The 13,832-nt window shown below is 42.8% G+C and overlaps 1 protein-coding gene across 1 annotated transcript; it reads left to right on the plus strand.

Annotated features, from left to right (window-relative positions):
* Positions 1 to 6,864: 6,864 nt before the first annotated feature.
* On the plus strand, positions 6,865 to 11,286 carry LOC118348436. The gene is made up of 3 exons (XM_035690059.1): positions 6,865 to 7,057; positions 7,211 to 9,426; positions 9,619 to 11,286. Exons 1-3 carry the CDS (start codon positions 6,865 to 6,867, stop codon positions 11,284 to 11,286), a joined length of 4,077 nt encoding a protein of 1,358 aa, XP_035545952.1.
* Positions 11,287 to 13,832: the final 2,546 nt, after the last annotated feature.

Below are 13,832 nucleotides of genomic sequence, written 5' to 3' on the forward strand. Positions count from 1 at the left end.
GCAAATTGATCATAGCGTTAGGACAATGTAACACATTTTGAAAGGATAAATTTTTCTGAGGAGTTTGGATGGAGAAGGAACCAATATTTGAAATGGATAGACCAGATCCGTTACCTACAGCCACCAAATCCTCACCAGTGTAAGTTTCCTGCAAAGACGGATTGGCAACTTCATTAGTAATATGTTGGTTTGCCCCCGAATCAGCATACCACACATTGGACTCTTCAAGAACATTGTTGCTTTGAGCAACCATTGCAGCAAGTTGAGTTGGTGGGTGGCGTCCTTGATAACTGTAATCCATGCGATGATAGCAGTCTAAGGCTTGATGGCTTGTTTTTCCACAAATCTGACATGGAGTGCAAGGATAAGAGTTGTTGATGCCATTGGCTACAGGATTCGAAGACCCTCTGTGACGCCTACAGATTCCGCTTGGGATCGGACGGACATCTGAAGTGTCGGGACATGCAACACAAGGTTACCTGCCCCCGTTCATGACATATAAGATGCAATGTTCCTAACATGCATCTAGCATTATGCAATATTTGTAGCAGATAATTGTTTTTTTTTTTTTTTATAAAAGCAATACTATGCACCAAACTTATGATATCCCAAATACTTACAACATACTTCATACATAAAGACATACTAAACAACTGAGATCACAACATTAGTCCAAAATGGTTGTGAGCAAAAGCATGCTGGAGATTGAACTCCACAAAATACAATTAGTAACCTATGGCAACTACATCTAAGTCACACCGTCGCTTAGTCGACCGTTTCTAGTTGGTCGTTTTCTGGTTCTCCTTTTGATCCTGTAACAAAATCTACCATTCGGGGGGAATGGTAGTTGGGACTACCACAGTGAGATTTGATTACAAATCACAGCAAGTTAACAAAAAACTTCACACAGGTTAATGATGCATGCATGACAATAAATGCATGAATGCACAATCAAAGTCAATAGTAAACATAACATAACTTGACATAACATGGCATGAAATAATAAGCATAACATGACTTGACATAACATGGCATGGTATAATAAGCATAACGTGACTTGACATAACATGGCATGAGCTGACATAACTTGAACTAGAACTGAAACTTAGCTTGACGTGACATAAACGTGAAACATGACATGAACGTAAACTTGAACATAACATAACGTGAAACATGACTTGAATGTGAAATACATGAATTTGGAATCTTTCTCAGTAGACTTAATTATAAGTGACCATATGGGTGCTACACAGGTCTCCTTGAGCAGTGTGTCCCTGCCGATTACCACATCACAACATAGGTGTCTATACCAGTTGTGAGTACGTTAATACGTACTCCACAGTTGTTGTGGCCCCACGTATCCTTAAATCACAAGTTTTGACCTTAATAAAAACATCTCCATGAATTCCAAAAAAATCAAATCTTACTTCTAACATATTCATAACATCATCCTAAGATCAAACATGCTTTAAATCATCAAACAAAACTCACCAAAAATCACAAAACAACACTTGGAGTTTTTGGTTTTAAACTTAGTCCAAAACAGAAACTGATTTTCCCAACTAACTATGATCAATCTCTTGATCCATGGCTTAAAGACATGTGATCTTCAAACTAACACATCACATGGTTTAAAAATGTGTCCTAAAGAAGATCCAACCATCAAACTTAAAATCACATGGCTAAAATTTAATAAAACATGGATCTAACTCAAAAACATCAAAGTTTAGGCCTAACCGAAATCCTCTTGCATAGAAAATCATATGTTTAAAACTAATACTAAATATCTTCGAAATAACATCCTAACATGTATATAAGATGCTTAGGATCAGCATATAAAAATATCAAAGCCTTTGGAATAAGATTAAACCACGAAATATTCAAACTTTCACCAAACAGAAACTGTTTTTCCACTTCCAGTTTTCAAGTTTCTAACTCTAAGAAAATCTATCATCAAAATCTTTATCCAAGCAACAAAACCTCAATTCAAATTCATAAACACATGTTAACAACACTCCATAAAATTTTCGGACCAAGATATGTCCATTAGCTTGGTCAAAACTTCCAAAACATGACATACTCTTCAGTTTCACGCCCAGAATGACCTTTCCATGGTTAAAAATACTTTTTACCGATCAAATGAGTATGAAATGAGACTAATAAAATATCCACAGAAACTAGACTCAAAGACGAACAACTTATGTGAAGGAGTCATCATGAGATAATACCTACAAGGGATCACAAATAGCCACGAAAAAAGACCCAGAAATCTGCCCGAGAGAGCTCTTTTGGGTTTCTCTATAAGAACGGGGGAAAGAAGTGATAAAATGGAGAGAAGTGTGTCTTGCACGACTTTAGAATTCTGGAGGGGGAAGTTATGGGCTTGAATGACCCTTGATTGGAGGTGGCTATGTGACATAAAGTGGAGAATAGAGAGGGGCAGAGACTGCCTGCAGCAGCAGTGAAAGATGGAGGTTGATGGAGTGGATTTCTCCTTCACATCAAGGCACTATTGGGTGCAGCCAATGGCAGTGGATGGTCTGCCATGTGGGGGAGGAAACTTCTCCAAGAAGCTTTGCCAAGGTGGCCAATTTCGTGGGCCTTGGTGGGCCCCATCAAGTGGGCTTCAATTTGGGGTTTAAAGGGGGTTTGGTTAGGGTTTGAGATGCTATCAAGCCCAAAATCAATTTTTCTTGGCCTAATCAAATTCCCAAGAGTTAAAAGGTTGAATATTGATATCATAACAAGGATTTGATTAATTAATAGCTTGTGGAAGTGATTTAATCAAGTGATTAAACACAATGCTAGAAATCGGATTAAAAAGGGTTTGGAGGCCAACTTTAGGGTTTGGGAAAACCATTTAGGGTTTTGGTTTCAACCAAGCTTTTGGGGTTTCAATTTGATTCCAACCATTTAGGGTTTTGCTAGGGTTGAAACCCTCTTTGATCTGGCACAATTTGGTTGAACAGATGAAACACAGCTTTGCTTAGGTGGCATGATCTCACACCTTGATTCCTTCACAAATCTATCTAATGGTTCTTCTTTGTGCCAAGTGTCTAATACCATTTACTATGTGTGGCTAAGATTTTTCCAAGTGTCCAAATAAAACTTCTCTAACCTAATTTGGACATTCCACACTTTGATTTTGAAACACTACAATTGATGCACTTATCGAGGTTACTATTCAGTTCGAAAAAGTGAATCATAAACTTAATACTAAAAATTCCTAAATATTCATATTAACCTACAGTGAAAATATTTTACCGAAATTCATCCTCGAAGTGCCCCTAAAAATAATTTCACAATTTCCAATAAACAGAATTATGAAAATAGGCTATTACGCCATAAAATCCTAAATAATCAACTGAGTCTAATGGCGTAGACCATAATGCATTCTGACACTTCTAACCACCTCAAATAAATAAAACTCATATTTCTAGCACCATAGTGAGTGATAACACTAACTATGTTGATAGACTAAAACCTATGCGATTGGTCAATTCGTAAAAACTTATGGAGTTTTTACGAGATTCCTAAAGTCAATAGAAATTCTACCAATGAATTTCTAGCGGGCTGTTACACCCTCCTTGTGCCTTGACAGATTGTGGATGGAACTTGGAAAATTGTGGTTTAGATGGACCTTGTCTAGCAGAATGTTTCAGAGGGAAATTTCGTTTGTTATGCCATTGTCCTCCCTCACGTGGATTTTTGCCAGCAACCATGGCAAATGCCAGTTGCTCCATGGAAGATACATGAGCTTGATTGTCAATCATTATCTCATAAGACAACAATTCAGATTGGAAGTCATCAAAACTTATTGGACTATATCTTAAAGCGAAAGAGATCGATGTGACAAAAGGATTATAGGTTGAATTTAAACCGCTCAACACATAAGAGAGAAGATCATTCTCACTTTCTGGCTTACCAACAACTGCAAGCTGATCCGCAAGAGATTTGGCAGTAGCTAAATAATTGGTGCATGTCTTGTTTCCTTGTTGCAGCGTTTGCAATTGGCACTTAAGGCGCTGCTCATGAGCAGGGGAGTGGGAGGCATAGCGCTTGGCTAGAGAGTCCCACACTTGTTGGGCAGAAGTGAAGCCAGAGACGGAAGGAAGGACTTTATCTGTTAGAGTAGCATTCAGCCATCCTAGGACAAACTGGTCCTTCTTGTTCCACAAGACATATTCTTGATTAATGTTATTAGTAAGCTTTCCCTTAGAGTCACAAAGAAACTGATCAGGACAGGGTTCGGAACCATCCACAAATTCGAACAAATCATTGCTGCATAAAACAGGTAGCAGCTGTGAGATCCAATTAAGATAATTGGTACCGTCCATTTTTACCGAAACCAACTGAGAAAAATTCCGTTGAGAAAAAATCAAGGGAGCAGTAGAGTTAACGGAAGCCATTGATGAAAAGAAAAAAAAAAGAACAGGAACTTGATTGAGCGTGAGCTATTGAAGCTCTAATATCAAGAAAGAATTGTATAGAAAGGTATTGGTCAAGTTACCCAGACCAGATCATCTATTCATTTATATATATGATTACAACTGTAATGATCGTATACTCTGTACAAGGAAAGAAGACTTAACGATCGTATACTCTGTACAAGGAAATAATAAAGAGCTAAATGTATATTCTATACAAGGAAAGAATAAAGGGCTAAAGGAAAGAAATATAAAAGGAAATGCAGCAGATGCAGTAGACCATAAACAGAGTTGTAATCACGTAGACGCTCCTGCCTCTTCTTCTAATATGGCAAGTGGACTATGATTGTTCTTAACACGTAGAAGAGACTTGGGTGAGTCCTCTGGTTCTGGATCAGCCCTGATTATTGACAATAGGGGAAGAGGACATGGCAGGTCAAGCTCCAAGAGCACGGGAAATAGCAAGATGAGATCTGGGCAGCAGATTACATGCTGGAGTTGTGGCAAACCGGGCCACATCAAGAGATTGCAGGAATTAAGAAAGTTCTGATGATGATGTTGTGAATATAGTGGTAGAAGAAATTCATGATACCTTACTTCTTGCAGTGCATAGTCCGATTGATGATTGGGTGTTGGATTCAGGGTCTTTATTCCATAGCACCTCACATCGAGAAATCATGCAGAATTATATTGTTGGTGATTTTGGAAAGATGTTTGTGGCTGATGGAGAGGCATTGGATGTAGTAGGAGTGGGTGATGTGCACATAACACTTCCAAACAGGAGCGTGTGGACTTTACAGCAAGTCAGACATGTTCCAGATCTGAAGAAAAACCTGATCTCTGTGGGACAGCTTGATGACAGCAGTTTTGCAGTAGCGTTCTCTGGAGGAGCTTGGAAGATCACTAAGGGTGCGCTGGTCCTAGCGCATGGTAAGAGATCTAACTCTTTGTATTTAACATCAAGGACCAGTGATGTGCAGGGAAATGCAAGAGTGCAAAAAGGCAGGCTTGATCGTGCGAAACATGTGAGGAAGTCAAAGGGAGTCAGCTTTGCCATTCCTCATGAAAGCCTAGGAAAGTTGGCTAAGGTTGCCAAGATTGGTTTGAGACTGGATACTCTCGGTACAGTGGGAGTCTTGAATGGCCCTGTGGATGTGCTGACTAAGAGCGGTGTATGTGGATGACTGAAGTCGGGCTTGACTTCAATGAGTCTTCTAGCTTTTAGACAGGAGTTGTGAGCTACAGAGATGATAGGGCTTGGCTAGAAACAGTGGTTGGCATGTGGAGATCTAGTCTCCAAGTGGGAGATTGTTGGGGTATATGTGGAGACTAGCTTTGGAGCTGAAAAAGTGTTTGCTGAAAGTTGGCTCGACCATTGGTTCGACGTCGCTCGACATACCGCTCGAGCTAAGATCAAGTCCGAGAGTTTGCTCGAGTCCTGCTCGAGTGAGACCCAAACCCTAGTGCTCGCTTGACACTCGCTCGACAATCCGCTCAAGTCAATGTTCATTTGGCTATTCGCTCGAGTACCGCTCGACACTCCGCTCGAGTGAAGTACGTAGTTTTTGCTAATGTAGGTTTCCAGCGCCACTCATTATATATTTATCATACTAGACTTGTGTTGGACGACCTCAAGCATTTTTTGAGAGAGAATAATTGTCTAGTGAGTGCAAATTGTGTGAGAGAGCAAAAAGCCCTAGAGAGTGTGAGTTGAGATTGAGTGATTGTAATCTCCTCTAGTCAATAAAATTTATGCGGCTCGGTGGACGTAGGCAATTTGTGGTTCTGGATCAGTGAAATTGGGTTTCTTTAGTGTAATATCCTGCTCCTTCCTTCTTACGTACGCTTCTTCTTTCTGACGTATGTTCCGTCTTTATGACGTTGATAAGCCACGTCGTTCATCAAGAGTCCATAAACCAAATCCCAAATATTTGGGATGATCTGGTACGTGAGGAACCGGAATGCATGGGGCGCGACTGGGTCAGCAGGAATTTACGCATGAAGCTTCGCACCGAACGCACGAAACCGACTGGGTCAGCGCGCAGGACGCACGCACGAAAGCCTGAAACGGAAGAACGAGTCTGCAGTACTTACGTTTATGTTAGTTTCATTTTCATTTTACGTTCTGTTTTATTTGTTGTATGCTCTGTTTCATGAGCAATATTTTCCGCAAGTTGAGTCCGCAAGTTTCCTTGCTTAGTCCGCAAGTTGAGTCCGCAAGTTTCCTTTTATTTAGTCTGCACGTTCCTTTTATTTCGAGATGTAAGCTACCTAACTCTGCTATTTAAGCAGACGTGAATGGTGAATGAAAGCATCGAAAATTAATTGAGTCAAAGTGTGGTACTTTCTCACCCGAAGAGAATACAAATTTCCCTTTAGTATTTTCTGTTCTATACATTTGGGACCTATCATTGGCCTCAGAGCCAGGTTCATTTTAATGGGAACCAATAAGGAGCGTATCGAGCAGTTGGAGGTCGGGCTTGGTGGAGTGCAGGATGGGCTACATAGGATGGAGCTCGGCATGACCGATAGGCTTCGTCAGATGGAAGAAACTCTCAATCGCCTTTCCAATGTCTTGCTTGCCAACCAAGAAGTTCCTAATCACCATCAAGAAGGCCACGACGGGGGACGTATGGTGGTATCCTCCAAAACTGCAAAACTTGAATTTCCTCGATTTTCAGGAGATGATCCGACGGAGTGGTTCAATCGTGTGAACCAATTTTTTGAATTTCAAAATACTCCGGAAGCTTGAAGAGTTTCTTTGGCTTCTTATCATTTGGAAGGAGAGGCCAACCAATGGTGGCAATGGATCCGCAGAACATTCCAAGAAGAAGGGCGCGCTCTCTCATGGGAAAATTTTGAAGATGAACTCTGGGCTCGCTTTGGGCCTTCGGAGTGCGAAGATTTTGACGAAGCCCTTTCAAGGATTAAACAGTCGGGTTCCTTGCGTGAATACCAGCGGGAATTCGAACGCTTGGGCAATCGAGTTAGAGGCTGGACACAAAAGGCGCTGATCGGAACATTTATGGGTGGTTTACGAACTGACATCTCAGACGGGATTCGCATGTTTAAACCACAAACGTTGAAAGAGGCCATCAGCTTCGCACGCATGAGAGATGACCAGCTGGCAAGACAACGGAGATTCATAAGATCTCCACCTCCAGTGCGGGGCCCCCTAGCGCTTCCGCCACTAAACCGAACAGCGCCAACAGCACCTGTGGCCCTAGTTCGACGTCTAAGTTGGGAAGAGATGCAGCGAAAACGACTTCAAGGCCTATGCTTCAACTGTAATGAACGATTTACTGCAGGACATAAATGTCAAGGGCCCCGGATTCTTATGTTGGAAGGAGACGATGAAGATGCAAACGTTATCTGTGATGGTGAAAATGAAGAACCAACCGGAGAGGAGATCCACGAAGGGCCTATCGATCCAACAATTACGTTGCATGCATTAACAGGTTGGACAGCACCCAAGACCATGCGAGTGGCTGCCAGAATCGGTGCACACAACGTCATTACGCTAGTCGATAGTGGGTCAACTCACAATTTTATTAGTGAGCGTATGGCCAACCTACTTCGATTACCAGTGATACCAACTAAAACCTTCACTGTGCGGGTAGCTAATGGCGAGAATCTTAAATGCCACGGGAGGTTCGATCAGGTACCAGTAAATTTGCAAGGCATCAAATTCTCATTAACTCTATATGCTCTACCACTCACAGGATTGGATCTAGTTCTGGGAATTCAATGGCTTGAACTACTCGGGTCAGTGGTGTGCAACTGGAAAAAGATGACCATGGAATTTTCTTGGGGGAACCAGACCAGACTATTGGTGGGAATCGATGGCCAAGATATTCAAGCGGCAACTCTTAAAGAATTATCCAAAGGTGTTTGCCCAGGCCATACCATATTTGCTATGTGCATGCAGGTCACCAATAAAGAAACCCAAAACCAGATACACCCGAGCATGCAAGCTGTGCTACAAGAATTTTCGGATGTCTTCACAGAACCGTCGAGCTTACCTCATGTCCGTGAAATTGATCACAGCATTCCATTGAGAGAGGGAACCGAACCAGTAAATGTGCGGCCATACCGCTATGCGCATTATCAAAAAGATGAGATTGAAAAACAGGTCCAAGAAATGCTAAACTCAGGACTTGTTCAACCAAGTACTAGCCCATTTTCATCGCCGGTATTATTGGTCAAGAAAAAAGATGGCAATTGGCGTTTTTGTACAGATTATCGCGCACTCAACGCAGCAACAATTAAAGATCGATTCCCAATCCCCACTGTTGAAGACATGCTAGATGAACTCTATGGTGCCACGTATTTTACCAAGCTCGATTTACGGGCTGGGTACCATCAGGTACGAGTAAATCCTCTTGATATTCCTAAGACTGCTTTCCGAACGCATAATGGACATTACGAGTACTTGGTTATGCCATTTGGCTTATGTAATGCACCATCTACATTTCAAGCCGTTATGAATTCCATTTTTCGTCCTCATCTTAGAAAATTTATCTTAGTTTTCTTTGATGACATATTGATCTATAGCCCTAATTGGGGTGCACACTTAGAGCATGTCAGGCAAGCCTTAGAAATATTGAGGCAACATCAATTCTTTGCCAAGGCAAGTAAATGCGCCTTTGGGCTACAGGAAATGGAATATTTGGGGCATATTGTTACCAACCAAGGAGTCGAGGTGGACAAAAATAAAATAGCAGCAATGGTGGCATGGCCACGACCTACTAATATTTCAGATCTACGTGGATTTTTAGGCCTGACAGGGTACTACCGAAAGTTCGTCCAAAATTATGGCATTATAGCTCGGCCACTTACCAACCTCCTCAAGAAAGGCCAGTTCGGGTGGACCGAAGAAGCTGAGACTGCCTTCCTTGCACTTAAGCAGGCCATGACATCAACCCCTACATTAGCAATGCCCAACTTCAACGACTCCTTCACCATTGAGACAGATGCCTCCGGCGACGGAATTGGAGCTGTATTATCCCAACAAGGCAAACCAATAGCATTCATGAGTCGAGCCTTGGGAGTGACAAAAAAAGCCTGGTCCACGTACGCCAAAGAAATGTTAGCCATCATTGAGGCTATACGTTTGTGGCGCCCATACCTTCTGGGTAAGAAATTTTACATTCAAACTGATCAACGCAGTCTCAAGTTTTTTTTGGAATAGCGGGTCGCCACACCAGAACAACAAAAATGGGTAGCAAAGCTTCTCGGATATGACTATGAAATACTGTATCGCCCTGGACGTGAAAATTCAGCTGCAGATGCACTATCCCGTAAACAGGGCAGTCCTATTCTTCACGGAATTTTCATTCCGCAAGCCAGTTTATGGGAAGAAATCAAGCAAGCCGCAGCGACAGATCCGTACGTCAATTCAAAGGGTCGTTTGGCAACTGACCAACCCAACGGACCATACAAATGGCGTCACGGGCTACTTCTCTTCAAAGACAAAGTTGTCATTCCAGATGACAGAGCCCTACGCGAGAAACTGCTGCATGAGATTCATGATACCAAGATGGGCGGACACTCCGGCGTTTTACGCACATGCAAACGATTGAGGCAGCAGTTCTATTGGCCCGGCATGCATAAATCACTCCAAGAATACATCAAAGCGTGCGAGGTATGTCAAAAGGTCAAAACCGAAACACTAAATCCTGCAGGACTCCTTCAGCCATTGCCCATTCCCTGTAGAGTGTGGGACGACATCTCCTTAGATTTTATCGAAGGTCTGCCAATCTCCCAAGGCAAAGACACAATTATGGTGGTTGTCGACAGGCTGAGTAAATCAGCGCATTTCCTTACATTGACCCATCCATTTACTGCTAAAACCGTGGCAGATAAATTTGTAGAAGGAATTGTCAAACTCCACGGAATGCCCCAGTCCGTGATTAGTGACCGAGATCCAATTTTCATTAGTAAATTTTGGCAAGAATTTTTTAAAATGTCAGGTACTAAATTGCAGCTCAGTTCCGCATACCACCCACAGACCGACGGACAAACGGAGGTAGTCAATCGCTGCCTTGAACAATACCTGCGATGTTTCGTGCACCAGTGGCCCCGCAAATGGAGTTCTTATTTACCTTGGGCAGAATATTGGTACAATACCACCTATCATAGTTCTACAGGGATGACTCCATTCCAGGCACTATATGGCAGGCTGCCTCCTGCCATCCCATCGTATACAGAAGGACTATCCCCAGTTCACGAAGTCGACCAACAACTACTCAATCGAGATGAAATACTCCAACAACTCAAGAGTAACTTGGCCAGCTCAATTAATCGAATGAAGCAAATTGCAGACACCAAGCGGAGGGCTATTTCGTTCGACGTCGGCGAACGGGTTTTGTTGAAGCTACACCCTTACCGTCAACAAACAGCTTTCAAACGGGCCCATCAGAAATTAGCTACTCGTTTTTACGGGCCCTACGAAATCTTACAGAAATGTGGACCAGTGGCGTACAAATTAAAATTGCCGGAAGGCTCACGCATTCATCCAGTGTTTCATGTATCGCTACTTAAACAATACAGGGAGCATGACGGCCATAAAGAGCCAACGCCGTTGCCACCCATCTCAGATGAAGGAATTATTGAACTCGAACCACAAGCAATTCTGGACACTCGCTGGATCAAGCATGGAGGACAGCTTCTTGAAGAAAGCTTAGTGCAAAGGAAGCATTTGCCCACGGAAGAAGCCACCTGGGAACCCACTACGGCATTACTAGACAAATTCTCGCATACCATCCTTGAGGACAAGGATCCGCTGGTTGGGGGGAGTACTGATAAGCCACGTCGTTCATCAAGAGTCCATAAACCAAATCCCAAATATTTGGGATGATCTGGTACGTGAGGAACCAGAATGCATGGGGCGCGACTGGGTCAGCAGGAATTTACGCATGAAGCTTCGCACCGAACGCACGAAACCGACTGGGTCAGTGCGCAGGACGCACGCACGAACGCCTGAAACGGAAGAACGAGTCTGCAGTACTTACGTTTATGTTAGTTTCATTTTCATTTTACGTTCTGTTTTATTTGTTGTATGCTCTGTTTCATGAGCAATATTTTCCGCAAGTTGAGTCCGCAAGTTTCCTTGCTTAGTCCGCAAGTTGAGTCCGCAAGTTTCCTTTTATTTAGTCTGCACGTTCCTTTTATTTCGAGATGTAAGCTACCTAACTCTGCTATTTAAGCAGACGTGAATGGTGAATGAAAGCATCGAAAATTAATTGAGTCAAAGTGTGGTACTTTCTCACCCGAAGAGAATACAAATTTCCCTTTAGTATTTTCTGTTCTATACATTTGGGACCTATCAGACGTAAGCAAATCCTGAGGGCAGAGATTTTGTAAATTGTCTGCCCCTTCTATCTAGCGACTGCGAGACTCGTCATGCATGTCGAACCATGATGGCGTGTTTCAAAAGATATCGTGTGACTTCTTGGGCACGCCCAGTATTTTAAATATGCTGGAAATATTTATAAGGAGTATTTTTAGTATTATTAAATTAAGATTTGACTTTAAATACGACAATGATAATATTATTGAAGAACTCCAAAAATATTATAATTGCCGGAAATCATTTTAATATTATTATTAAAATGATTTCAATTATTTAAGATATTATGAGATTTAAATTATGTTGAAAGCTTTTATTAATTAAATGATTTTATTTTCTTTAATATGTTAAGTGAGACTTCATCATTCTATTAATTATGAAGAATATTATTTTATAAACTAAAGTTACTTTAAAATAATTTCTACCTTAGTTCCTCTAAGCGCTTTTAATTAAGTTAACGTTTATGCATTTTCAAATCAGTGTTTTAACCCCTTGTCGTCAGATCGTTGTGTAGATCCCCAGACAAAGGGACTGGGTTAAATACCCAGACCCTCTCTCTTTCCCCCTCATTTCTGTAACTCTCTCTCTCTCCTCCCTCTCCCAAGCGTACGTAGTACGCGGATTCCCCCTCCACGCCGAAGCCTCCAAGGTATAGCCCAGCACTGCCATGCATCGCTAGCCCAGCTCAACCAGCCCAGCCTCTCTCTCTCACGCTCTCCCTTTCTCCATTTCGGAAGTACACAACCCAAATGGGCTTGGTGCGCGTAGCGCCGCCGTGCGCCGTCCTCCGGCGCCACCACTCCCTCGGCAGCTCCCTCTGCCACCGGCCACCATTCCCCAGCAAACTCAGCACCTCCCATGCATCCACCTTCCCTCTCCGTCACACACACGCACGCACAAGGAGACCCACGCACGGCTTCACTGTGCACGGCCTCTAGCACTGCCGTACGCGGCACCCACGACCACCAAGCGATGCCATGGACCTCCTCTCCCCTTCCCCTTCCTCCTCCACGTGACCCAAGGCCAGAAGCCCTCCCTCCACCTAACGGCTTCTCCCTCTCTTCACAAGCACGGGTTGCACACCGTGCACCGCTGTGCACCGCCACCCACGACAGGTGACCACCACGTCCAGCCTCCTCAGGCTGCCACCAAGCCAACCCAAACACCTACGGCCCCAATCTGCCACCCACGCATGCACACTCTCTCTCACTCTCCCACGGCCTCTCATCCACTTCACGGCCTTGGGAGAGATGAATGAATGAAAGAAAAGTAAAGAAAGAAAGAAATGAATGTGTGAAGATACATAACGGCCACATAAATGAATGAAAAGGGTACCAATGAATGGGCAGATTGCAATGCTGGGTAAGTAGTACTGGAAGTGCACCCAGTGCTGCCCCCTATGAAAGGAATTCTCAACCCATGGCCACGGGCAAAATCCGGGTCCAAAGGAAGACTGCTAACCCCAAACACACGGGATGTAACAGTTTGTACTGGCCTATGAAAGTGATAAGAATGAATGGATGTATGCATGTATGTATGAACACACAAATGCATGAATCTTTAAGAAATAAAGGCATTGACGGGGACATGTTTTAAAGAAAGGAAAGCCTTTTGAAGCCCCGTCCAGTGAAGTTTTCAAAAGACGCTCGTATGCACGTAAACATGCACGAACTCTTGAAAAAATGAAGGCATTGACGGGAGAAACGTTTTACGAAAAGGATGCCCATTTTTAAAAAGAGAAAAATCCCGTCCAATGATGTTTTCAAACAAACGCACGTATGACATGTATGCACGCACGTAATAGTATGTACGAGTGATGAATGCATGAATGAAAACCTATGTTGCTATATTTTAAGTGTATGAAGTAATGCTTACGAGTCTTCGACTCATTTTAGTTTTTATGCATGTCCCTCCCCCCACAGGAATTGCATGATCGGGATGGACACGACCCATGGGGAGGAGCACAGAAGTCTAGGCAAGAGTTTTAAACGCACGAGAGACCTTTTTATTGTAAGATTTATGTTTTCCGCTGTAACCCTCTTTTATTGTCAAAG

Source organism: Juglans regia, chromosome 5 (genome assembly GCF_001411555.2).
Source record: "Juglans regia cultivar Chandler chromosome 5, Walnut 2.0, whole genome shotgun sequence".
Taxonomy (NCBI): Eukaryota; Viridiplantae; Streptophyta; class Magnoliopsida; order Fagales; family Juglandaceae; genus Juglans; species Juglans regia.